The 27,306-nt window shown below is 36.4% G+C and overlaps 1 protein-coding gene and 1 long non-coding RNA gene across 2 annotated transcripts; one reads left to right on the plus strand and one right to left on the minus strand.

Moving 5' to 3' along the window:
* Positions 1-1,880: 1,880 nt before the first annotated feature.
* LOC115968643 lies at positions 1,881-27,303 on the minus strand. Its single transcript, XM_031088088.1, has 8 exons — positions 27,126-27,303; positions 26,786-26,870; positions 16,888-17,030; positions 16,734-16,784; positions 13,882-13,933; positions 12,888-12,946; positions 8,976-9,021; positions 1,881-2,236 (listed from the first exon to the last, which is right to left on the minus strand). The coding sequence occupies exons 3-8, from the start codon at positions 16,957-16,959 to the stop codon at positions 2,109-2,111; spliced, it is 408 nt and encodes a 135-aa protein (XP_030943948.1). The 5' UTR covers positions 16,960-17,030; positions 26,786-26,870; positions 27,126-27,303; the 3' UTR covers positions 1,881-2,108.
* Positions 22,685-23,966, plus strand: LOC115968644. Its single transcript, XR_004086783.1, has 2 exons — positions 22,685-23,420; positions 23,661-23,966. It is a non-coding gene; the product is annotated as an uncharacterized LOC115968644 (long non-coding RNA).
* Positions 27,304-27,306: the final 3 nt, after the last annotated feature.

A 27,306-nucleotide genomic window follows, 5' to 3' on the forward strand; every position in this document is an offset into this window, starting at 1 on the left:
AAATTTCAATCGGAATGACCTCCAATGGCCTGGTATGGATTTAGGACAACTCTAGGTGCTCATAACTAGCTTTTCAATCCTTGCTTCTTGTTAATTCCAAACAATATTTAGTGTTGATTCTTATGTCTATTTATTTTACATTTTGTTTTATCCGCAAATTTCTTGGAAGAAAGAATTTTGTGCTGCACCATTCCCTTTGTTGTAACTATTGTCTCAATTTTCGCTAGAAACACTAAATTTTTACAGAAAAATTCCCAAACTTTCTCACAAACTTATCTTACCGGGATCCATTACAACATAGAAGCTACTTAACTTAGGTGAAAAAGTTGGTGACAGACTTTTCCTTTCGTCTCAGCAGTAATGCTAGGACAATTAACTAAAGCCATAACTTGCCAGCAACTTGTTCATGTGGCAACTTAACTTTTCCTATTATCTCAACAATTTTGGAGCTACATAAACCTGCCACTCACAACTTATCACATGTACAAGGTGTGACAAAAATCTCATGTTTAGTAGTGGCGGAACCACATTATGACTAAGGGGGGCCATGGCTCCCCCAACTTTTTTATAAAAAGTTGATATATATATATATATATATATATCTAGAGAGAGAGAGAGAGAGAGAGAGAGTCCTCTATGAATTATCGTAAATTCTTTGAAAAAAATTCAAGTATATCATTTTGGCGCCTCCTATCCTTCGATTAAAATCGGTTTACAATTCTATTAGTGACAAATTAATTGGATATTCATCAACCTATGATAATCACATAATTATTTAGAATCTCTCTCTCTCTCTTCCAAATCTTCTTAGATTTTCTCTATTTGATTCACTTTTCTATTTTTTCTTTTTACTTCAATTGTTTATGAAAGTTGATGTTTTACGGAATTATCACAAATCCAAAATTATTTTACTCCTTGCATCAATTTCAAGAAGAACACGTGTATGGCTAAAAGCCTTACTCTTTGCAACATATATGGCTACCCTGTGTTTCAAGTACTAGTTTACACTAATGATGTACATAATATGAATATAATATATAAAAATAAAAACGTTCTATTTCTTTCTTTAGTTGGCCCCCAAAGGTTAAAGTCCTGCCTCCGCCACTGGTTTGGCATTTGCTAAGGGTCCTAATTATAATTTATCTATTATTTTTGGTGTATAACACATATGCTTACCGTTTCTTAGATTGTAACAAATGGTATCATGATAATGCTTATACTATTTCAACAACAATTACCAACCTTAATTCCAAATAAGCGATGATCAAATCATGAATTTATACAAAATCAACCAAGTCATGAACACACATTTTCAGTTTCCCCTTTGACCCTATGTCAATTTTATTCTTATTCTGGATTTCTGCCCTCACGAATGAAAACCAAGTAATGTAGTTTGCACCTTTTAAGGACTCAAATTGATTCCCTTCACGAATGATTTTGACATAACCTAAATAAATAAAACCAAAAAACGGTTTGTAGTTTGTACGCTAGTATAACAGATTATAACCATTTATATTGTGAGCTGAATGGCATTTTATAAGGGCCAAAAGAAGTACATCCATTGGGAAATGTATTAAGCATAGCATATTTATCTCCAGCCCTGAATGTCATGGACTCAGACATAGCTGCATAATTGCCCAAATTATGACTTCTCTATGAGAATGGAGAAGTATCATTTCTTCATTTTTAACCTCTATTATTCTGGTCCACACATATTTCCATACCAAAAATGAACATATTTTGATACCATGTCTAAAAATGAGACAAAGCAGTACATATTAACTCAACAGTATAATTATAGTTGAAAAAAAGACAATCCAATTTTTGACAACTTGGCTTGTACTGATTCCATCTGCGGTCAAAATTTCATATGCATGCCCTTTTATCACCTTAAATGATTCATATAATTTTTATTGTTTTAAAGTAAGAAATAACAAAAATTTGTTAAGCCAAGTAGATATTACATTGTCCACTTGAGCATGTCCATGCACGCTCATGTGACTTTCTGGAGCATATTACTGAATTAGGCATCTGTACACGCAAAACTCAATGACTCTCATACACATACACATGGTCACTCACACAGAACAAGAAAGCAGATATATATATTAAAGAGTGGAGGAAGTTCTGGACTTGTGCATCTTGTCATCTTGTGAAGGTGGAGGCATTGAAGGAGATGAGACTACCGCGTGATAAGATGAAGAAGCAAGTTGGGCAATAGCTGGAACGGCACCACCTGTAAATTTTCCAGGAGATACAATTTTCATTAACAGTTTACAGTTCCATCAGACATCCATTAGTAGAAGCAAAATAAACAATGATTAAAGTAAAAAATGTTTTTAGGATAACTAACATCACAACAGTCCTTTTAAAGAGATTCTAGTGTTCACAAAAACTGAAAAAACAACCAAACCATAGAAGACGAATAGGAGATGTCATGGTGCCAGTTGTTAAAGAGGGATCACAGCTCAGAAATATATCTTATCTAGCAAATGCAGGCACTTGAAAAGCATTCATACTTTTCCTAACATCAGTACAAAGCTCCAAAAGTAACTTGGCCAAACTTCCTAAGATTGCCTTGTGGTATCCCAGAGACTGCCAGGTAATAGAATCAGCATTAATAAATTACAGGGCGTTTCAATATCCAATGTGAAAGGAAATTATTCCATTTGGCTTCCACATGGCAAGATCTATAGAGATACCAGTAAAAAACTTAGGTTGTGTTTTATCTTACCCCTCATTTTTAATTGCCCCAAATTAGGGGGAATTTAAATGGAGAGGATTCCACTTATATTAAAAAAAAAAAAAATATTAAACTGTCAATTTTGCCATTATGATGTCAATCCATATCTATTCCTTAAATTAAACAAGAGCGGCTATAATTGTCAATTTATAATGTGTTTTTTTTTTTTTTCCTTTTTATTAACGTCAATTTATAATGTGTTATCATTTCCCGTCATTCCCATTTTAATTTTCATGGTAAATTACAGATACCATCCATGTGGTATACCCTTAAAATATAAAAATATGAAGCCTATCACGTGGTTTATTTTGTGATACCCACCTCCACCGTAATTTGATTTATGAGACATTTTTACTCACTTTAAGAAAGAATTGGAGGAAAAAAATTCGTTCTATTGTCACATATTTGGTTTTGTCTCTAACTTTCTCATTCGATCCTTGTTTGCGCTTTTGTTTGTTCAACAGGTGTAAACTTCAAGGAAAAATGATCTTTTTGCCTTAATTCTTTCCTAACAAGTGTTGTTGGCACTTGTCACATTATCAATGCTGTTAAAGTTAGTGAAAATGCCTCGCAAGACAAATCATAGGAGAAATATCACAAAATAAAGCACAAGATAACTTTAGGGTATGTTTGGTAGACTGTAAAAGACATTGTAGTATAATAGCTAACCTTATGGTTTAGTTATACAGTTGTTTGGCAAAGTTTTTATTACAAGGAATAATTATTCCTTATGAATAGTTCTTCCTTAAAATGAGGAATAGTCATTCCTTACTAAAATGTCTGAATTCCTATCCCTTCACCTAATAACACACTCAATTAAAAAAATTCCCAAAAAATCCCCTCTTACCCGCTTCTCCAAAACTTTCATCTCCCTCTCAAAAATTTTCTATCTCCCTCCCTTTTGAAATATTTTATGTCCCTCCTCTCAAGAATTTTAATCTCCTACAGAGATTTTCTATTTCTATAGGTACGGTCTTTCTCTCCCCTCAGTTGCTGCTCTCTCTTCTTAAGAATTTTTTTCTCCCCTACTAGATCTCTGCAATGCCACAGGTACTGCCCCCCTTTTCTCTCTCTCTACTATTTTTTGTGTTTTCAAAAACTTGTTGGTGTCCTTTATGCGCTTTCAAAAACAAAGCTTAGAAGGACAGAACAAACAAGAAACTTTATTTGCTATTGAATAGGCTGTTCTGAAATTCTATTTTTTTGTTCTGAAACTTTTTGTTTTATATTTGTGATTTCAAAAACAATAAAATAGGAAACAAGCAGATAAAGAGGATAGAGTTGGAAACAATTCAAAGTCTGCTAAGAAGATAAACACCAGAAGATAGATAATAGATGATATGTATAGGATTCAAACTTGTATTTATATATGCCTATTCATCACTTGTAAATTTATTTAAATTATAGACTTATCGTAAATTGTTAAGTGCTATTTATACATTAAATGAAAATCACTCTGGTACGATTGACAAACTAAAGTTTCTCAAATATTTTCATATAGCCTGTTTATGCGCTGCTTTTCATTCTTCTCTCTTTGCGGAAAAATTGAGATTCTTATCGTTCATATTGGGGAAAAATAAAATCATCTCAATTCTTATCGTTCATATTTATTCTTTCTTTAAATTATCATTTTGTTCAATTATTAAAATTGTGTCTAAGCTTTTGTATATTATTTACATTTTATTTATCAACTTCCAATTTTCTTTGTTAGTATTTTAGCTGCATTATGATTTGTCTTGTCTTTTTAGATATGGAATCAAATACACTTAATTCTCAAGATCCTTTTAAACAAAAGTCGACTCCTATTGAAGATTTGAAACTAGTGGAGGCTTTGGTAGAATATCACATGAAAGGGAAGGTAACCCTGAGAATAAGTTTAAGCCTGGACATTTGAAAGTCTTGGAAGGACAAATTTCTGCCAAATTACCTAATGTTGAGTTAAGAGCAAAGTGTTGGCTAATAGGTTGAGGGTGGTTTTGGATAATCTCATATCTGAAACTCAAAATTCGTTTGTTGGTGGAAGGCAGATTCTAGATTCAGTGCTTATTGCAAAATGAATGCCTAGATAGCAGATTGAAGAGCAGAATTCCGGGTGTGGTTTGCAAGCTGGATATTGAAAAAGCCTATGACCATGTGAACTGGGAGGCCTTGTTTTATTTGTTGGGCCAGATGGGTTTTGGATTGAAATGGAAGGGGTGGATTAAGGCATGCGTTTTGAATGTCCGTTTTGAATGTCCTGGTGAATGGATCCCCTGAAGGTTTTTTTGGAAGTTCTCGTGGGTTGAGACAAGGGAACCCACTATCCCCACTGTTGTTTCTTTTGATTATGGAGGTTTTAAGTAGACTCTTGAAGAAGACAGAGGACTGTAATCTTATTCGGGGTTTTCATGTGGGAGCTGTGAACTCTGTTGGGGTGAGTATTTCCCATCTGTTATTTGCTGATGACACTATCTTGTTTTGTGATGCCTCTAAGGAACAACTGCTATCCATAAGGTTGGTGTTGTCTTGTTTTCAAGCCTTTACGGGTTTGAAGGTCAATGTAGGGAAAAGCGAGATTGTCCCTGTTGGGGAGGTGAATAATCTAGATGCTTTGGCTAATATTCTTCATTGTAGTGGGCAATTTGCCTATGAAATATTTGGGGATGCCGTTGGGATCTTCTTTTAAGACAGCCTCGATTTGGAATCCTATTTTGGAGAAAATGGAGAAGAAGCTTTCTGGATGGAAGCATCTCTATTTATCTAAGGGTGGTAGGCTCATGTTACTAAAGAGTACTCTATCAAGTCTCCCAACGTATTTTTTATCTCTTTTTACTATTCCTAAAGCTGTAGCGGCTAGATTGGAAAGTATTCAGAAGAATTTCCTTTGGGGATCTTCTGTGGGGTGCTTCAAATATCCTTTGGTAGCTTGGGATAAGGTGTGTTTACCCGTTGAGATGGGTGGTTTGGGGATAAGAAATGTGGCGCCGTTTAATCAAGCTCTATTAGGGAAATGGCTGTGGAGATATGGTCATGAAGTTACCCATCTATGGCGGCGTGTTATCTCCTCAAAATATGGCGAGGGTCAAGGGGGGTGGAGTACTAATGTTTGCAGGAGGTCTCATGGGTGTGGCCTATGGAGAAGCATTAATGAAGGATGGGAGAGCTTTTCTAAGCATCTGTCTGTTGTAGTGGGCGAAGGTACTCATATCCGCTTTTGGCATGATAGGTGGATTGGTGACACTACTCTAAAAGAACTCTATCCTGAGTTCTATGTGTGTTCAACGGTCAAGGATGCTTGTATCTCTAAGGTTTTGTGAATTCCTGAAGGGGGTACTGTTAGAGTGTGGAATTTAATGTTTTATAGAGCTTTTGAAGATTGGGAGTTGGATGCATCATATTCTCTACTTCAGCTCATCCAATCTCATATTCCTCAGGGTACTAGGAGTGATTCCCTTTACTGGCAACTTAAAGGGGATGGTAAGTTTGACACTCGGTCTTACTACCTTGCAATCTAGGGTGCTTCGATTTCTTTGTTTCCTTGGAAGGGGGTTTGGAAACCAAAGATTCCCAAGCGCGTGGCGTTTTTGCTGGGGACTGCTACGCATAGTCAGACCCTCACTCTGGATAATCTAATGCTTAAGGGTTGCCCATTGGCTAGTAGGTGTTGTTTGTGTTGTTGCGATGAGGAGTCGGTAAATCACCTTTTTCTTCATACCCATTCCCTTTGGACTTTTATGCTTCAGGCCTTTGGTATTCTTTGGGTTATGCCAGGTTCGGTGGCAGGTTTGTTATCTTGCTGGTATCAGTGGCATGGGAAGCATAACTCGGACATTTGGAACTTGGTTCCAAGGTGCTTAATGCAGATTATGTGGTTGGAACGAAATCATCGATCCTTTGAGGACAAAGAGAAGACGTTGGACGAGTTAAAGCTTTTATGCCATCGTAGTCTTTTGGAGTGGTCTCGTTGTTGGGGTTTTACTGATTGTTCTTCTCTCTCTGAGTTTTTGTCCTCCCTTAGCTTAGTTTCCTAATTTCCCTTGTTGTTCATCATCATGAACGTCTTGTATTTATCTTTTTTCTATCATTTATAAAAGTTTTATGCTTACCTATAAAAAAAAGAGCAAAGCCAGATATTGAATCAAGATTGAGAACTTTGATAAAATTGAGTATTTTACCACTGTTCAAGTAAGATTGTAGTTTGTTGGTCAAATTTTACAACTATGGGACACTTGATTGAAACCCAAAAGATTTTTTGAAAGACCAATTGATTACTTATGTAGCTACTTCTGTACAATGAAATAAAAGCAATTTTATTTACAAAAAAGAAGAATAAGAGAGATTGGGTTTGTTGGAGGTCCTCTGTTCAAGATTGGATCCGTTAAACTAATCCTTATCAAGTGTATTTGTAATTTTATATTAAGGGTATTTTAGACAATTTAATTTAATGTACTTTTATTCCATTGTCTTCAAGTTTTCTGTCATCAAACAAATGAATAGTAATAAGTATTATATTACAACATCTTGTATTCCTTGTAATACCTATTCCTATTCCTATGTAATCACCATTACAGCCTATCAAATGTGCCCTTAATGTTTCAAAGTATGTCACAGGAATAGAATTTGTAATTCGTCCTAATTATTTAAGCATCCAAACAAAGGGGAGAGAGATATATTTCCCTACACCTACATAATTTTTAAAAGATCCAAACAAGGCAAATGGTTTCCATTCCCCTCCTCTCTCCTCTCCTTCCCCCTTGCACTGTCTACTCTCTCCTCTCTCCAAAATCCAAACACACAATCTATGCTGAGGAATTAGAGTCCCCATTGAAAAAGGAAATAAATCGCTATTTGTTGTCATCTATTTGACAGATGTAATTGTATTTTCAGTAAAAGATGTAGCTCCCTATTTTTATTATTGGAGGAGGGTTACATAGCTCTTCTCTTGTCCTAATGAGTCCCTGGCCAGTTATAAGTATGCCTCTTGAGGGTTTTCTAATAGTAAAATCTCATTAGGCACCAAGGTTTTTTTTTTAAAAATTTTTTTAAATTGGTAAGCTACACACTTTTTTTATTTTTATTTTTATTTTAAAGGTATTGATTGGTAAGCTACACAAACACCATGGGTCTTGAACTAACAACCCCATTATTACGGGAGAGTAGAACTATAGCTCATTGGTCTAGTTAGGAACCAAGATAATACTTAATTGGCTTCGACAAGACAAATGGCCATGAAAAGCTTGCTCAACTTAATGCATAGGCCAAGGGTTTTGAAACCGAGTTCTCAGAGAAAAAAACAAAAAAACCAATCTATTTATCTATCAGAATTTTGTTTAGTCAGAGAACAATAATGAGCTCTCCAGCATTTCAAGGGGAGACACTAGGTATCAAGCACACTATCAATTTAAATTTCTTTTTCTTTCTATCATATACATAAAGAAGAGAGAAAACAGTTATCCAAAATGGGATAGTCCTGAAGACTAGTGAGTGAACCAGTAAGATTATCAATTAAGGTTTAAGAAGCCACACCATTTAACCGAACAAAAAAAAAAAAGAAGACACGCAATTTAAGGATGAATCTATAAACAAGCATACCAAACCATAATACATTGCTCTACATTTAACAGTCAACATAGCTTGTCAAATCACTAGAAAGTCCTGACATATTTTATAAGTAAACTTCCCAATTAGCATGGAGGATTGAACCTTTGTTCTACCACTTACATAGAGAAAGACCTAACGTTACTCTTGACACACAAGAAGAAATGAACCCATTTTTACTAAGGCGGACAGCCCAGATGGGGAGAAAATCCAATTTCAAACATAACTATTGCTTTCCTTATAACTTGCATATGGAAGTACCCAAGTCAAATTCCAGACAATATAAAACATGTATTAGTGATTTCAAATATGTTCCCAAGAAAAGTTAGGGGCACCTATTAAAAACAATTCTTCACATGAGTTACTTTGGACAAAAAAAATTTTAATTCCATGTAAGTAATGGACACTACTCCATATAAAACTTATATCGCATACCTAATAGGCCAAAAACTACAGCCCAGGAACGACAGAGGTCTCTGCTGAAGGAGATTATTAGGCAATGATATAAGAGGTATTTTTTTAATATAGTATCAGAAAATTCCATGCATTAATTATCACAAAAAAAAGGATCAAACTATCAATTCAACAATATTGAGAACATTACTACATAAACTAGAGCCAAGAAAGAAAAAAAGGAATAGGGAAAATCTCTGACCTGCCAATCCTGCACAAGCTGAAGAGAATACGATCACAGGTGGTGCCTGCATTTTAACAAGGTTTTAGGTACATAAGAGAGAGTAAACATCTAAATATTTAGCTGAAACGCATGCACAAAATAGCCAAATTCAGGAGTGTTCTGAGCCCTATGAATTCTAAAATAAAAAATCCAAATAATAATTATAATTAAAAATGAAAGGATAAGACCGGCTTTTTTTGAGAAATATGACCCTTTGGTCCTTACCATGGTGTTATCTACAAGTCAAAAAAGTTTCTTCAATTAATGTATGTGGTGCACCAATGGACAAGACAAATGGGGTTTTCGATCCAAGAAGAATCACTCTTGACCTTGAGGACACAATGGCCAAAAGCTTAAGGTAAAGGCTCCCAAGGGGAAAGAAAAAAAAATAAAAAAATAAAATCCCTATTTTCTAGTCCAAGTTTCAAAGAAGCATATAAGAGGAGTCAATTGATTGGTAAGGGATTGACAAGCATAAAATCAGCTTCAACAGCAAGAAACATGCCTTAGTGCCTCATGTGGTCAATTGATGCCCTCAAGGGCTTTGGGAAATCAAATGAACACTGTCCCATTGTAATGCATAGTTATCAACATTTTGCTGATCTATGAATGTAGGCCCTTGGACCAGATGGGTTTACTATGGCCTTCTTTCAGAATGCTGGAGTGTTTTAGAAAGGGATATCATGATTTTTTTTCACGGATTTTCATAGCCAGTGTGTTTTTGAGAAATCTCTTAATGCCACTTTTCTATGTTTGATCCCTAAAAAGTCTAATACAGTCAATATTATAGACTTTCGTCCTATTAGTCTTGTGGGCAGCCTTTATAAGGTTTTGGCTCATAGACTCCAAGGGGTTTTGGATAAGCAGATATCTGATTCTCAGAATTCTTGTGGGAGGGAGACTAATTCTTGATTCGGTTCTAATTGCTAATGAAGGCTTAAATAGAAGGTTGAAGAGTGGCACTCCTGGTGTTATAGTTAAGCTAGACATTGAGAAGGCTTATGATTATGTGAACTGGAATGCCTTATTGTATCTTATGGAAAGGTTGGGCTTTGGAGAGAGGTGGAGTGTAACTGGATTAAGGCATGTATTTCTACAGTTAAATTCTCAGTTTTAGTCAATGAGTCTCCTGCGTGTTTTTTTTGTAGTTCTTGTCGTATTCGCCAAGGGGATCCTTTGTCTCCGCTTTTATTCCTTTTGGTTATGGAAGCGTTGAGTAGACTGTTGAAGAGAACGGAAAATGGTGGTTTTCTTTGTGGTTTTCAAGCGGGGTCCCATAGACAACAAGGTGTGCATATCTCTCATCTACCTTTTGCTAACGATACTATATTGTTCTATGATGCTTCTAGGGAATAGTTATTATACATTCAGATGGTGCTGATCTTCTTTGAAGCAATTACGGGCCTAAAAGTTAATGAAGGCAAGAATGAGATTGTTCCTGTTGGTGATGTTGGGAATTTGAATGTTTTGGCTCGTACCCTTTGTTGCAAGGTGGGTACTCTGCCTATGAGATATCTGGGCATGCTTCTCGGGGCCCAGTATAAGGATTCGTCGATATGGAATCCTATTATAGAAAAGATAGAGAAAAGGTTGTCTGGTTGGAAACGACTTTATTTGTCGGAAGGTAGCAAGCTTACTTTGTTAAAAAATACTCTCTCAAGCCTTCCCACCTACTTTTATCTTTGTTTACTATCCCTCAGGCTGTGGCAACTAGAATAGAAAGGATTCAGAGGAATTTCCTTTGGGGTGCCTTAGAGGATGTTTTTAAATATCCTTTAGTTGCTTGGGATAAGGTCTGTTTGCCAATTGAGTGTGGTGGTTTAGGGATCCATAGGATTATGTTGTTTAACAAGGCCTTGCTTGGGAAGTGGTTGTGGCGTTTTGGGAAAGAAAGTAACAGATTTTGGCGTCAGGTTATACCAGCCAAATATGGTGAGGCGAGAGGAGGCTAGTGCACTAGAGGGGTAAGAGGTTCACATGGGTGTGGGATGTGGAGGAGTATTAAGGAAGGAATAGAGAAGTTCTTTAGTCAGATTCTGCATAATGTGGCGAAGGGTTGCCATGTTAGTTTTTGGCATGATCCATGAAGTGGGTCTATTCCTTTGAAGGAAATCTTTCCTGCTATGTTTGCTTGCTCTTTATCTAAAGAAGCATGGGTCTCTAACTTGGTAGTATCTGCTTCAGAAGGAGGTAGTAGGAGCTGGAACTTACTTTTCCATCATGGTCCTCAGGATTGGGAGGCAAAAACTGTTTATTCCTTTTTTGAGCTTATTTATTCCTCTATGTCGAGGGGTGAGGGGGATGATCACCCGGTTGGAGATTGACTACATTTGGGGTATTTGATGTGCGCTCTTTTTATAAGCTGTTGTCTGGTCCTAACACTGATGAATTTCCTTGGGAGTGCATTTGGTGTGCAAAGGTGCCTAAACGGGTGTCTTTCTTATGGACAACAGCTAATGATGGGCTACTCACCATTGATAATCTTGCTAAGAGAGGTCAGTCCCTGGTTAATAGGTGTTGTTTATGCTATTGCAATGGGGAATCAATGGATCACCTTCTTCTTCATTGTAAGTTTTCTCATGCCTTATGGTGTGAAGCTTTTGCAATGTTTGGGATCCAATGAGTAATGCCAAGGTTAGTTAGCTTTTTTTTCTTTATCTGGAGAAACTAGTTTGGAAAGCATCTTTCAACCATTTGGAATATGGTCTCAGCATGTTTAATGTAGTTAGTTTGACAGGAATGCAATACCTGCATTTTTTAAGACAAGGAGAGAACATTAGATCACCTAAAATCTCTCCTCTTTGGTGCTTTGTTTCATTGGGCTCGTATTTGGGGGTGTACGAATTGTATTTCTTTATCTGAATTCTTAGTCTCTATTTCCTTTAGTTCTTGATTAGATTGTATTTGTTTCTTGTTCAAAATGTTCACCATCGTGAACATGATGATCAATTTTTTTTAATAGAAGTCTTATTAGCTATAAAAATAAAAATAAAAATGAATATGGCATTAAAATGCAAATGGCATCACGTGTAGAAATAGATGGTTCCATGCGAATCTATCATTGTCACTTTATTGGAGGCAGATCTAGATAAATCCTCTGCTCTGTTGACCATCACAAACAAGCTCAAACCTACCTTCAGCATTCAACCATAACCCTCTCTTAAATGAGACTCTTACATTTGCTTAAACACAAATAAATAAGTAAACAGATGATGTCTCGACAATACTGTTCATGCCACCCCATTCTGTGGACCCCTGTTTAGTGATAAATTGTACTCCTACAACAGACATGCCCTAACTTAACATAACAAAAAGCATAGAAACACCCCCCCTCCTCCCCCACCACCACCATAAAAATAAAAAATAAAAAAATAAAAGGAGTGGAGGTGTGTGAAACGGAAGTGAACCACAATGTGCTTCATGTCTTCACAGTATCTACCTCAGCTTGCTTCATTCAAGAAATAAAAAAGGGGACAACTATAAAGGATCCCTATTTAAGTTGTTAAGCAATTTCGAAGGAACTAAAGTCATAGAAAAAGACATGCATGTGCACACACATACACCCAGGCTAAGATCATACACACCCACACAGATACCCCTACAATATCATGGTTACCAGCACACATTGATTACCTATATAATAAAGATTAAGATTGTTGCTAGGACACCTCGTTACCTAAGAGGTTTATTCCTATTTTCATATGATAGTCATGACGAATAAGAAAACCTATATAATTTTTTGAGGAATTTAAGATATTAAGATACACCTCCAAAGTATAGGACTGCATGGACTTCAAAATAAACAAAAAAAAGGGTGTGACGGGGGAACAAAAGAGACTAATAAGCACAAAAGAAGTTCATCCATATTGAAAGCATTGAGAAGGAGCTTACACCAATGAGAAAATGCAACCACATAGGGCCTTTTACCCACCTCCGGACTTTTGGCATTACTGAAATGGCAAACAAACAAAGCAATGAATCTCTTGATCATTGTTCATGCCTCCATAATAACACATCCATTTGCTCACTTAAGTCAATATTTACTCACAAAAGCCAAATATAAAATAAGAAAACAAAGATATATGTTGACTAATGAACAATAGTTGCATTCACATATGATGAAACATTACATGATAAGCTTCACGGTTCATATTCATATATAATAAAATAGTTTTCCAGAGCATATTTGTGCAGGAAGCATGGAGACAAAAAGGAATTACGAAGTGAATCAGAGGCTCATAAGGTTTTTGAAGGGTTGAGAGGGAAGGGGGATGAGGGTAATAGATGTAGATGTAGATGTCCTTAAGAAATTAAAATTCCTTTGTCTTGAGACTCCTATTAACATCTCTTTACTAGTTGTGGACATCATATTTTATTAACAGGCATTAGAATATCTCTTGCTCATATAAGACAGCTTTCTTTTCTTGGGAAGTAGTATTATGAAAATCATAACGGTGGATCATTTACCAGTCATAAGTGGGTATTTCACATTGTTGTGTTTGCAAGGAGAATAAGAGTCGGTCAAACACATTTCTAGAATTATTCAATGACAACAGCCTTCATGGAGTAACAACTCTATCATTTTGGTGTTTACAGATTGCTTCCTAAAGATGCTAATGATATCTTTCTTAATTGATATATTTTTCCTTCTGTAAGTATCTTTGGTGGTTGGTTGTTGGAGGCCCCTAAGGACCCCATAGGACTGCATTTAGTTGCCATTAAAGCAATAAAGACCATCGTTCTAGATACACATTTGCATATGCCTACCAAAAGAATCATCGAGTAGTGAAGGTTTACCAAGCTGTGAAGCTAATGAATTGAATAAAATACAAGATAAAGAAATCAATAAAAATCTTTATAATGAACAAAAAAATGTATATAATACCGTGGTTGAATCCATAGAATGCACTTGTTGTACCACCAACAGCTGAACCAATCTGCAGCATAAGAGAACACCACCAATAAAACCCAACACCCAAAATATGAAGCAAAATTCAGAGAACCTCATTGAAACATTTAAACATGGCATTAGGTATGATATAACAGGTTATAATCTGAACAAACCTATTGAAGCTAATTCACCAATTCGCCAAAATTATTAGAATTTAAGGGAAAAAATCGATTTGTAAGAAGAAAGGTCATGACTGATACAATAAAACACAACACCTAACACCCAAAATAGGAAGAAAAATTCAAATAACCCCATTGAATTATTAAATTATGGCATTGGGCTTTTTTTCACAAATGTTGGAGTGTTGTGGAAAAGGATGTCATGGATTTCTTTGACTATTTTCATCGGCACTCTATGTTTGAACGGTCTTTGAATGCTTCGTTTCTCACTCTAATTCCCAAGAAGTGTAATGCTGTTTCCATTAAGGACTTTCACCCCATCAGCTTGGTGGGTAGTGTGTACAAGCTACTATCCAAGGTGTTGGCTAATAGATTGAGGGCGGTTTTGGATAATCTTATCTCAGAGTCTCAAAATTCGTTTGTTGGCGGAAGGCAGATCTTGGATTTAGTGCTTATTGCAAATGAATGTCTGGATAGTAGGTTGAAGAGCAGATTACCGAGTGTGGTTTGCAAGCTTAACATTGAAAAAGCATATGACCATGTAAACTGGGAGGCCTTGTTTTATTTGTTGGGCCGGATGGGTTTTGGGGTGAAATAGAGGGGGTGGATTAAGGCTTGTGTTACTTCTGTCCGTTTTTCTGTTCTGGTAAATGGTTCCCCTAAAGGTTTTTTTGGTAGTTCTCGTGGATTGAGACAAGAGAATCCATTATCCCCGCTTCTGTTTCTTTTGATTATGGAGGTTTTGAGTAGACTTTTGAAGAAGTCAGAGGAGAGTAATCTTATTCGGGGTTTTCAGGTGAGCTCTGTGAACTCTGTTGGGCTGCGTATCTCTCATCTGCTATTTGCTGATGACACTATCTTATTTTGTGATGCCTCTAGGGAACAGCTACTGTCCATAAGGTTGGTGTTGTCTTGTTTTCAGGCCTTTATGGGTTTGAAGGTCAATGTTGGGAAAAGTGAGATTGTCCCTGTTGAGGAGGTGAATAATCTAGACGCTCTGGCTAATATTCTTCAATGTAGAGTGGGTAGTTTCCCTTTGAAATATTTGGGGATGCCGTTGGGGACTTCTTTTAAGACAGCTTCGATATGGAATCCTATTTTGGAGAAAATGGAGAAGAAGCTATCTGGGTGGAAGCGTCTCTATTTATCTAAGGGTGGTAGGCTCATGTTACTTAAGAGTACTCTCAAGCCTCCCAACGTACTTTTTATCTCTTTTTACTATTCCTAAAGCTATGGCTGCTAGATTGGAAAGTATTCAGAGGAACTTTCTTTGGGGGTCTTCTGAGGGGAGTTTCAAATATCCTTTGGTGGCTTGGGAAAATGTGTGTTTACCCGTCGAGATGGGTGGTTTGGGGATTAGAAGTGTGGTGTCTTTTAATCAAGCTTTATTAGGGAAATGGTTGTGGAGATATGGGCATGAAGATACCCATCTTTGGCGGCGAGTTATCTCCTCAAAATATGGTGAGGGTCAAGGGAGGTGGTGTTCTAAAGTGTGCATGAGGACTCATGGGTGTGGCCTATGGAGAAGCATTAATGAAGGGTGGGAGAGCTTCTCTAAGCATCTGTCTTTCGTAGTGGGTGAAGGCACTTGTATATGCTTTTGGCATGATAGGTGGATTGGTGATAATTCCCTAAAAAATCTCTATCCTGATCTCTATGTGTGTTCAGCGGTCAAGGATGCTTGTATCTCTGAGGTTTTGTGGATGCCAGAAGGAGGTGCTGTTAGAGTATGAGATTTAAGGTTCTATAGAGCTTTTGAAAATTGGGAGCTAACTGCATCTTATTCCCTACTCCAGCTTATCCAAACTCGTATCCCTCGGGGTGATAGGAGAGACACCTTTTGTTGGCGGTTAAAGGGTGATGGTAATTTTGACACCCGGTCTTATTACCATGCGATTCGAGATGCTTCGAATTCTTTGTTTCCTTGGAAGGGTGTTTGGAAACCAAAGATTCCTAGGTGAGTGGCGTTCTTTTTGTGGACAGCTGCTCATGGTCGGATCCTCACTTTGGACAATCTAATGCTTAGGGGTCGCCCGTTGGTTACTTGGTGTTGTATGTGTTGTTGTGATGGGGAGTCGGTTGACCATCTTCTTCTTCATTGCCCTTTTACTCATTCCCTTTGGACTTTTATGCTTCTGGCCTTTGGTATTCATTGGGTTATGCCAGGATCAGTGGCGGGTTTGTTATCTTGTTAGCATCAGTGGCTTGGAAAACATAATTCAGACATTTGGAATTTGGTTCCAAGATGCTTAATGTGGATTGTGTGGTTGGAACGAAATCGCCGTTCCTTTGAGGATAATGAGAAGACTTTGGACAAGTTAAAAGTTTTATGCCAACGTAGTCTTTGGGAGTGGTCTCGTTGTTGGGGTTTTACTAATTGTTCTTCTCTCTCTGAGTTTATGTCTTCCCTTAGCTTAGTTTCCTGATTTCTTGTTTTGTTGTGCTGTTTGTTCTTTTTTTTCTTCTTTTTTTTCTTGTTGTTCATCATCATGAACAACTTGTACTTTTCTTTTCTTTTTTCTCTTTTTTAATAAATTTCTCTTTATCTATCCAAAAAAAAAAAAAAAAACAAAGCATAATCTGAACAAACCCATTATAGCAAAATCACCAAATCATCCCAAATTAATAGTATTTAGGGAAGAATTTATATCCGGATGAAGAAATTACCATGGAAAAGCTATCCCTGATAAATGGTGGAACAGTCCACTCACTAGTTTCCTGCAATCAAGAAGCACTATAAAAGGACTTGAAAATTATGAAGCAAAAAAAAAAGGGGTGTGGAAATAGATTATAGAAAAAGAAAAAAGTTTAGAACTTTCACCATGTCCTTGGAAAGAGGACCTGCACAGTGATGACATCTCATGTCAATAGTACTCGCTTTCGATCCTGACATTCCCTTCTCAATTCTCAGTTCCAACTCATTGACTGCTCTTTTTTTTGTCTTAATTTGAAAACCCACAGTACCTTAGAGAAACAACAAGTAGTACAGTAAGTAACCCAAATTCAGAAACTGAAATCTAAAGTAATAAATCAATAAAATGATGATACCCATTTGACAATATAAGCAAAAAATAAAATTCCTGGTCTAAATTTATTAACTTGGAAACAAATGTGCATGTAACAATCAAATTTGAGCATCAAATGAAATGAAAACTCATCTGTTCTGTCCTCTTACCATGACAGATCCCCAAAGAGAGAGAGAGAGATGTAGGTCGATGAAATAACCCAAATAAATGGAAGGAGATCATTAAAGGGGGGAAAAAAAAAAAAAAAAAAGACACAGGACACGGACACAGGTACAAATACGACACAAGTATGGATACGGGGTATGGCATTTTTTGAAAAATAAGGATACGACACGGCATAGATACGGCAATTAAATAATTAATTAAAATTTATATTTAGGCATATTTTTTAATATTTTTAGACATAAAATACGTTTATATCTAGAATTTAAATTATGTAAGAACTACAAATAAGTAAAATAACACCCAAAGTAGTACAATAATACACAAAATGTTTAGAGTACAAAACAAAAGTTTAAATAAGCTACATTCAACATCAAACTAAAAACATAAAAGGAAAACATTATAATTTATAAGGCAAAAGGCTGAGTAAAGAAACAAAAAAAAAAAAAAAAATCAATCCACATCAAGCATTTTTTTTTCTTCTAATGCTATTGTTTTTTCGGCTAGCTGGATTTGGAAGGCAAATTTGTTGCCAAAAGTTAGATTTTTTCTTTGGTTGTGTGCCCACAATAGTATCGGTGTTAAAGTTTGTCTAGGAAGAAGAGGAGTGGTTCAAGATGAAGTGTGTCCTGTTTGCTGCAATGGGGATGAAACTATATTGCATGCCTTGAGGGATTGCTCCCACTTGAAGCATGTGTGGAATCAACTAGGGGTCACGGCTTCTAATCATGAGTTTTGGCATGTTAATTTGGTGGATTGGCTGTCACTGAATGTAAGGAAGAATGATAAGCTGCATGGTTCGGGTACCCCATGGAAAATTGTGTTTACCTTTGCTATTTGGATCATTTGGAAGAGTAGAAATGATAACGTTTTCAATAGGAAAGGTCAGAGTCCAAATTTGGCAAGGGATATTGTGTATCAAGCAAAGGAGTATCTTCATTGTGTGGCTGCACCAAGATTGCAAACACGTAGAGTCCTAAGGAGCATTCCATGGGAGAGACCTGAGCAAAGGTGGAGGAAGTTGAACACGGATGGGGCTTGCAGTGAGCTTCGCGGTCTGGCTGGTTGTGGGGGAGTGGTAAGGAATGAGGATGGGCAGTGGGTAGCTGGTTTTAGCAAGCGTATTGGGATCACTAACAGTTTTGCCGCTGAGCTGTGGGGGCTGTGTGAGGGCCTCAAGCTGTGCTGCAACTTAAATATCCACTGTCTTGAAGTTGAGATGGATGCCAAGTCCATTGTTGAGGTGCTTCAGAATGCAAGTTATGTTAACTATGTTATATCCCCTATTTTAGATGACTGTAGCCAATTGATTACACGGTTCCACAATGTCCGTATTAAGCATTGCTTCCGGCAAGCTAATCATTATGCTGATGGCTTAGCTAGGATGAGCTTTAGGTTGAATACTGATTTCATTATTTATGATAGTCTGCCTGTGGACATTTTAGATGTGTTTGAGGGAGACCTCAATGGGATGAATTTCAGCAGGATTTGTCCTGAATCTTGATTTGGTGCTTAGTTTTTTTTTTAATGCTATCGTCTTTCATCAAAAAAAAAAAAAAACTAAAAATTAAAATATATATATATATATATACACATAGTATAACACGGTGAGAGTGGGATTAAAAAAAAAAAAGCACGTGAGAAAGAAAGTTATAACTTATAAGTAAGTACAGTAACAACTGTTACCCACCCAAAGTAGAAAAAAAAAATTAAAAAAAAAGGAAGAGAAATCACAAAACAAAGAGCCTATCCACGCCGAGAGAGAGAGAGAGAGATCGGAAGGGACAAAGGGCACAACGACTGTCTATGGAGCTCGCCAATCGGCCCGATTTAGCACCGGCAAGGGACAGATTGCAGCGGGCAGAGGGAGGGTTGGGTTGTGGGTTTCAACTTTCACGGTAATGATTTCTCAAACTCAAGCTTTTTTGTTTTAGAGTATATCACAAAATTAATGGTAATGGTTTGTCCATCTGTCAAAATCTGTGAATTTTTGTTTTTTTTTTTTTTCACTGCTGGCGTGTCTGCTGTGTCAGCGCCGCGTCGACGCCATGTTGGAGAAGTGAAAAAAAAAAAAAAAAAAAAAAAGACACCACTTGGACACTGGAGTCCGGCAAGTCTTACCGGTATTGGTGTCCGACACGTGTCAGACACCGGTACTTTGCCAAAAATGGCATGTTGGTGCAACCTAGATGATAAGTACTTGTCACATAAAAGTCTTGATTGAGTTGAAACAAATTCTCACTTTGTATATTGCACATCTATAAACTTTATTGAATTATTCTAGTTATAGATATGATTCAATAATGTAGGAACCTTTCTAAGGAAGAGCCCTTTAGATTTGCCTCTAACCAGTAAAACCGACAAGCAACTAACTCTAACCGCCAGAACTAGTTGCCGGGTAATTCAGGGACATTCATAGATGGTCCTTTATTCATTTAAAGAAAATATGAGCTCCTTGTGTCATACACTCATACTATACTACTGGCTTTCACACAATCATGTAGGTGTTTCTTTGTATGAAATTGGACATTGGATAGATGTGATTGCAAATTCTATGGCTAAGATTGAGGGCTTAAAACAGCAAGAAAAGATAACTCAACTTACTTAACTATAAATGTTTCCCAATCCTTCCATTCCATAAATTCCTAAAAAAAAACAAGGTAATCAAGGAGTACCAATAGATCCTAGAAGCAAAGCCATTGGAATATGATCACATGGGATTAGATGTTAGGAATGGAAGATAGATCATCTATAGAGGGAAAAAACATAACAAAATATGGGTTAAAAATACAAAACAACTTGAAAAGAAAAGCAAAAGGCAAGCAAAGCTACCAACGCAATGGTGTCGCTTTCTACATCTTATATACTGCCAATAAAGATTCACTGATCTTGGTCCTTGAGGTCAGTGGAGACAAGCAAGGAGATGACTAGGTGAGATATGAGGAAAGAGAGGGTCTGCCGTGGAGAATAGAGAACAAAGGATGGCTTAATATTTAGGAAGGAGAAGATGGGTTAGGAAAATAAGAACTTGAAAAGGAGAGGTTTTAAAGTGAGAGTTAGACAAAATGAGATATTATGCTACTAAAAGACTTCACCACACTTTTTATTTGAAAAACATATTTTCAGGTAGAAGAAAAAACAAAATGACTTTTAAGCCTAGGAAGCACGGGTGCGGATTTGGGTTTTGGTGCGGGTGCGGTGTGGCGTCAGGGCAATTTTTGAAAAAGTAAGACACAGGTGTGGTGGGATACGTTTTTTAATTAAATATTAAATATATTGTTATTTATATTTTCTATATATTGCTAAACATTTTTTTTTTTCATATAATGGTAAACATATATCAATTTAAGAGCAATAGGAGATAATAAAGTGAGAATTGAGATGATTTTTGGGTTATAGTCTTCACTTCTTCCTTGTAATTTTGATACGCTGCCCTTTCAATTTCAACTACTTCATCAACAGTTTCCATCTCTTTCGAGTCTTGTTGCATTACTTCAAGCTTCCCTTGATCACTTGCATCTATCTTTAACTCAGCATCCCCTATGTTGCTCACTAGACAACTTGTACCTTTGAAAAAGTCAATAGAGTACTCATGCATAGGACATAAGGGCTTTGATAAATCTTTCAAAGACAAATCAGTGCAATCTTTGAAAAAATCTGCTGGAATTTGAGGCACTTCTATAGGCTGGTCAGGTTTTATTTTGGTAGCTTCTATTGCTACACCATAATTTTTAGCTTCTAGATCTTTTCCTTCAAAAACTTTTGGCTTTGATACTTTAAATTTATCCATCTCAGCTAAGGTCATAGATTTGAAAACAACCTCCTTCTTACCAACTATTAAAGCATAGGTGTTTTCTCCCCCATAATGTTTTACATTTCGGTCAAAGAGCCAAGGTCGACCAAGAAGGATATGCATAAAGGATATGTATAACTTTCATAAGAATTATATCACACATGATAGAATCACTATAAATACCGCAAGAAAAAGATATAAGGCATCTATGAGTTACCGGAATAGGAGTGTTGTCTATCCAAGCCACTTTGTATGGTTGAGGATGAGGTTCAACTAGAAGCTTAAGGCGTTCAACCATGGAAGATGACACAACATTCATGCAACTTCCCCCATCAATAATAAGCTTCTTTGCTTGGTTTCCACAATGAACCAACATCTGAAATATTGAAGTTTGCCTCCAATCCTCTTTCTCTGCTTTAGGGACTGCTAAAATATGTCTCACAACAGATAACTATAGATAAAAGAGAAGTATCCACTTCATCCTCCTCCAAGTCATCCATAGCAAAATCTCCATAATCAAATGCATCCTCCATATTACCTTCATCTTGCTCACAATCACTCAATTTCCCCCTAAACAATCTCCCTGATCGTGTAGACATGATGCAAAATCCCTGCTCTAATACCAAACTGACATAGGACAAGGGGGAACAACAAAATCTGATTTAGAACACCAGGGGCAGATCTGGTATAGCTTGGGTTTTGAAGAATTAGGGTTAGGTTTTGGTGGGGAATAGGTTAGAAAATAATACGAATTATAGGGTTTCCAAAGGGGACAAGGATTAGTAGGGTTTTAGAATGAAAACAAATGTGAAAATCAATATTTGGGTTGCTGTGAACAGTGATGTGAATAGTAACCGTGAATGGTAAAATTAAAGAAAATAGATAAATTATAGGCATCACACCTAGACTTCCTAAGCATCACACCCAGAGTTCCTTGGCATCATAACTCGGAGAAGGTTGCATCACACAAACCATAAGAAAGCTTCATAGCTCTTAAATTCTGAAAACATTAATTAATAATTCCCCCAATAGAAAGTACTACAACTCTTTAAATAAAAAACTAATACCTAATCCTAGTTGAACTAGGATTTCTTAAAACCCTAATAAGACTTGGACTTGGACTCAAGCTTTTACTAATAAGCCCAACTAAATAACCAAACTTAAAATAAAGCCCAAAAGAAGATCTAATGGACTGTTAGCACTAGGACTGAGCACTTGACCCGGCCCACCCGAAACCCGGCCCGACCCGAACCGACCCGATAGGTTTTGGGCGGGTCTGAGAATATTCGGGTTGGGTTTCGGGTTTCATTTTCGGGTTATTATCGGGTTCGGGTCGGTTTCGGGTCATATAAAATACCCTAAGTCTGAACCGATTTCTGTGATTTTGAAAAAAAAAAAACCCTACGTTGGTCTCTCTTCAGTCTCCGCCTCCCTCAACTCTTCGCCTCCCTCATCTCTCTCTTTATTCCTCAAAAGCTTAAACCTCATCCTTACAAGCCAGTTTCAAGCTATTTGCTCCATTTTTTTTAAGGACCCATTTCGATTTTTTTTTCAGGTTTTTAACTAAAGAGCTCTTCTGCCTCTCTCTGGGGTTTCACTATTTTGCATTTTCGCAAAGGTAAAAGACCTCTCTGCCAATGTTCTTTACAAGTTCTGAATAATGTTGATTCTGATTCATCTGATCACTGAGATAAAAGCTATTGAACCCAGAAAAAACAAAAGGAATGGTGTGTGAATTATGAGCCAAGAAAACAGTAACATATAGCAGTTAGATATAGAAAAATTAATGTAGCTAAAGGTTTTAGAAACAGAGGAGGTTGGCAAGTATGATTCTACTATGCTACTTATTCATTTTGTGGCAACAATCAGTTGTTATGGGATGTTTCTATTAATGGGTATTTGCTAATTGTAGAGATGAATGTGGGATGTTTAGAAATGCAATACAAGGAAACTTTTTGTTGAAGTTGAGCGTAGCGAATGTAGATGCAATTATAACTGTGAATTTTATTATTAATTGTGGGTTCAGCCTCTAGAAAGGATCTAAGAAGTGGAATTATTAACATTGTTTAGATTTAGGTCCAATGAAGAGTGGATTTGGCGACCCAAACCTTTCAAATCTCACCTGCCAAGGGCTGGAATTTTTACTGTTTATTTGTATATTTATCAAAATTTTCACCTTTGAAAATTATGAGGAACCCTTTATTGTAAAGGTCAGCTACTGCCATATCAAATTAGTTGGGGGGAATTTTCGGGTTCAGTTGAGCAGTTACAAGTTTTGGAAGGATTTTTGTTTAGTAGTTACATACTATTTGCTTACTACTATTTTTTTTTTTTTTGGTAAAAGACCTCTCTGACAGTTTGAAGAGAATTAAGGTTAGTTGGCCTCTCTAATCAATTTCTTTGATTAAAGGTGTCAGTACCAATTATGGTTAGGAAACAATAGGCCATCGTCTTTGATTGGTTTGTTTTCTTAAAATCCTACTGTATCGTTTTTCTTGATCTGGTTGGTTGTTTTGATCTTAGTTATGTTGAATGGGATATAAGTATATCTTAGAAATTTGACTTATGTTAAATGACTTGTTTATTATTGATTTTTCCCCCTTGGTGCTGTAGGTGGAAAATATTGGAGCAACTTTCACTTGGAGATTGGAAATGGAAGCTCTTTTGTAATTACTTTAGCTTGTAATTCTGATGTTCAATGATCTGGAGATATCTTAGCAAGTTTTTCATTCTTTAATTTAGGTGATGCGATTTGCACATTAATTGTTTGGTCAAAAGTTGAGTTAATGAAGTCGTACATAGAGTTTTTCAATGCTTTATCTGGGATTTGTTGGGTATTGGATCTTATAAACAGTGAAAACAAGGCTGATTAGTTCTTTCTTTGGTGGGATTTTTTGGGTGCATTTTTGTTGATGGCCAGTTGACTGAGGTTGTTGAAAGTCTAAAGGACAATGAACCATTTCTGGATTCTGTGCTTGTGCATATGGGAAGTATGTATTAAATTTTGAGGAAGTTTGAGAAATCATTGCTTCTGTACCGGAGATCTATTGATATTCTGGAGAACAGATACGATAATTGGAGCCTGAAGGCCCTAAACTTTCATATAGTTGTTATTGTGTATGTGAAAGTTTAATAGTCATAAATGTGGCTTGCTAAGGAGATTTTAGCTTTTATTTTCTACTGTTAATAGCAGATTCAAATGGTTAAATAGTATGATTTTTTTAAAAATGATTTGATATTGGATTTTTTATTTTTAATGAGAGATTATTATTGCAAAAAAGAATATAGTAACATTTAGTATAAAGGCTCATGGAAAACAAGCATCAGAGGAAAAAAAAAAAAAAAAAAACCCAACCTAAGACCCGGAAAACCGGCTCATGGAAAACAAGCAGCAGGCAGGAAAAAAAAAAAAAAAAAACCGAGACCCAACCCGAGACCTGGAAAACTGACCCAATTTGAGACCCGATTTTTCGGGTCGGGTCGGTTTTCAGTCAGTCAAACCCGATTTCTATCAGGTCGGGTTTCGGGTCACAGTAAACCCGACCCGACCCGACCCACTATCAGTCCTAGTTAGCACAGCCCATTCCAGAATATTATGAAATTATAACACTGCCCTTGATACATAAAATCAAATAAAATCTGTCTTCCCATTGCCTCCTACATCACTCTCTCTCGCTCCACTAATCACTCTTCACCCAAGGGCTGATCACTCACTCCTCTAATCATTTTGTTCCATCTAGATCAATTGGGATTGGGAAAACTCGCAACTCTAGGCTTGGTTTGCCTATATCCAGGTAATCAACTATGCCTTTTCCATTCTAAGACTTTTCTTAACTAATACAGTACACACAGAATTTTATTTATGCATTGGAGTTAAAGATGGTTTAAGTGAATGGAAGAGCCTTAGATTTAATGGATTAAATTGCTACAGTGAAGGGATGAGGGTCTGCACTAGTTGGACTCTACAGTTGCCTAGTGAAATCGGTTACTCTATTAAATAGATTTTTTGAGTGTTCCTTGAAGTGAGGTTTCTAGAGAGGATTAAATTCAGTGTAGGCAAATAGGAATAAATTGGATTAAGTGGCTTTGTTTTAGTGTACAAATTAATTTGTGTATTTGATCGTATTAAGTTGAACTCCTAAACTTTGGTGTTCTTTTGGTATGGCTTTTGGAGGTAAGTAACCTTTCTCCTAATTGGTTATATTTTTGCTTATACTACTGTATTTCAGCTACTAAACATTGTTTTACAATTGTTAAAAATTTATTTCAATGGTTTTAGCTACATTGATTTAAAGTAAAGAATAACGAAACATCATAAATGAACTTGATTTACTATATATGATTTTGGACAATCTGATTATGTTCTGATCTCTAATACCCAGCCAATGGGGGTTATTCATTGATACTGTAACTAGTTTCATATAAGGCATCACAAGCCCATCATGTTTCTAGACCCAGCTAATGGGGGATATATATTGGCACGAAATTAGTTTCACCTAAATATGATGCCTAGTCACGAGGATATAGCGTGACTATAGTCATATAAGATTGTTAAGAATATGAATGTGTTTGAATAATTGAACTGTTTTAAGTCCATGAAACTTCTTATGCTTTTGGAACCCATTGTAAATTTTGATATATGTGTGATCTTATGTACAGTGTACTACTTTGTTGATCTATATGCTTGATCCGGCTAGTTAGGATTTTGGTTACTTATTGAGTTGTCAACTCACCCCATTTCCCTCTAGTTTCAAATTACAAAGAATAGCATGCTTGGGGACTTTTCCTGAGGTTGTGCACATGAAAGGAGATTAGGAACTTTTGGGCAAGATGATATTGTAATAATTGGTATTTCTTTTTGTTGATTAGTATTAATGCTCATGAGGTTTGGATTGTTGCTTCTATTGGTATTTTAGAGAGCTTTTAACAATTGCATTATTAAGGATATTTTTGGATTTGTTTGAGGTAATTTTCTTCAAGGATATTTGTTAGTCTCTTACAGGCATTGCACACTAGTAAGGTGTAAACCTTATAAGAGTGCAACCGTTGTCATGTGCCTAGTCTAATGGTCAGGTTGGGGCGTGACACTTGAAGAAAATAAAAATCACAACTTAAAACACAAAAAGCTTAAATGGGATAGCTTGATGAGATCTAAAATACTTATATAAGTAAAAGAGATTCAAATTGTGGCATGGTCAAAAGAGACCCATCTCAAGAACGTACATTGGGAAAGAGCGAAGCTTTGTCGTTTAATTTTCCTCAAGTTTTCTTAAGCAGAAAGGCTCTAGATTTATAGGGGAAAATGCGTTTCTAAGTTTCTGTGGAGTTTGAGGATCTATGGAAACTGGATATCCAATCCACACACACAGTTGAGAGGAAAAGTGTGAGAAATGATAAATAATTGGGTGGATTAGGTTTTGCTTTGTGTTGGACTGAATTTATAAAGAGAGAAAAGAAGTTGAGAAAGAGAGAGATAAGAATGGTTGAATTTGATTGGGCAATTTGGGATAGTTTTGAATCATACTCAATATACATATAACAGCATAGCATAAACTGCCACAAAATCTATAAAAAAAATAAAATAAACATGCCGCCTACCACCCGTTGGTCCTCGGCCATAAACACACGCACAATCCAGTGGCTTCATACCAATCATCAAAATTTCATAATTTTCTACAATAACTCATCTAAAGACTTAAACTAAGAAAAGAAGACAAAGGAAAAGATGGATTAAATACCTTAGAGGAGACTCTTAGTAAGAGACTACTTCTCAAAATGAGTTCCTTAAGCAAACACAATAGAAGAAAAGCATCACATCCATCCCTGCACTACCAAAAAAACATTATTACAAGGAATTGAACAAATTCTGAAAACTCCAAGTAAGCCAGCATACAATACATTGCAAACATAAATGCATCTAAAAGAAAATAAATCTTTAAAATGCATAGTTGAAAAAGAGCAATTCTGTCTTAACAAATAAATAAAAGCTGAAAATCAAGCACGCCCACCAAATACTTTAAATCATAAACAAAGAAAGGAGTTTTATTTTTCTACCTATGAAACTACAAAAAAACTAACCATTTTATTTTTCAAGCTTCCGGTGTTGGAGGTTGGAAGCAGTGATAAGGAGAGAAGATTTTGGGAATTTTTCAAGAGACAAAGGCCGGTCTCGTCAGAGAGAGAGAGAGAGAGACGGCAACGGGTCTGCTGCCGTTGTGCGTTCTGGGGGTGAAAGAGGAAAGTGGGAGAGATTTATTTA

Source organism: Quercus lobata, chromosome 11 (genome assembly GCF_001633185.2).
Source record: "Quercus lobata isolate SW786 chromosome 11, ValleyOak3.0 Primary Assembly, whole genome shotgun sequence".
In the NCBI taxonomy this organism is placed as follows: domain Eukaryota; kingdom Viridiplantae; phylum Streptophyta; class Magnoliopsida; order Fagales; family Fagaceae; genus Quercus; species Quercus lobata.

Bases quoted from the DNA above. Each gene is read 5' to 3' on its own strand.
- LOC115968643 (XM_031088088.1), bottom strand. From the start codon at position 16,959: ATGTCAGGATCGAAAGCGAGTACTATTGACATGAGATGTCATCACTGT. The intron at 16,785-16,887 runs GTGAAAGTTCTA...TCTTGATTGCAG, and splicing joins GTCCTCTTTCCAAGGACATG to GAAACTAGTGAGTGGACTGT. The intron at 2,237-8,975 runs GTCAGAGATTTT...GAAAATTTACAG, and splicing joins AGCTTGTGCAGGATTGGCAG to GTGGTGCCGTTCCAGCTATT.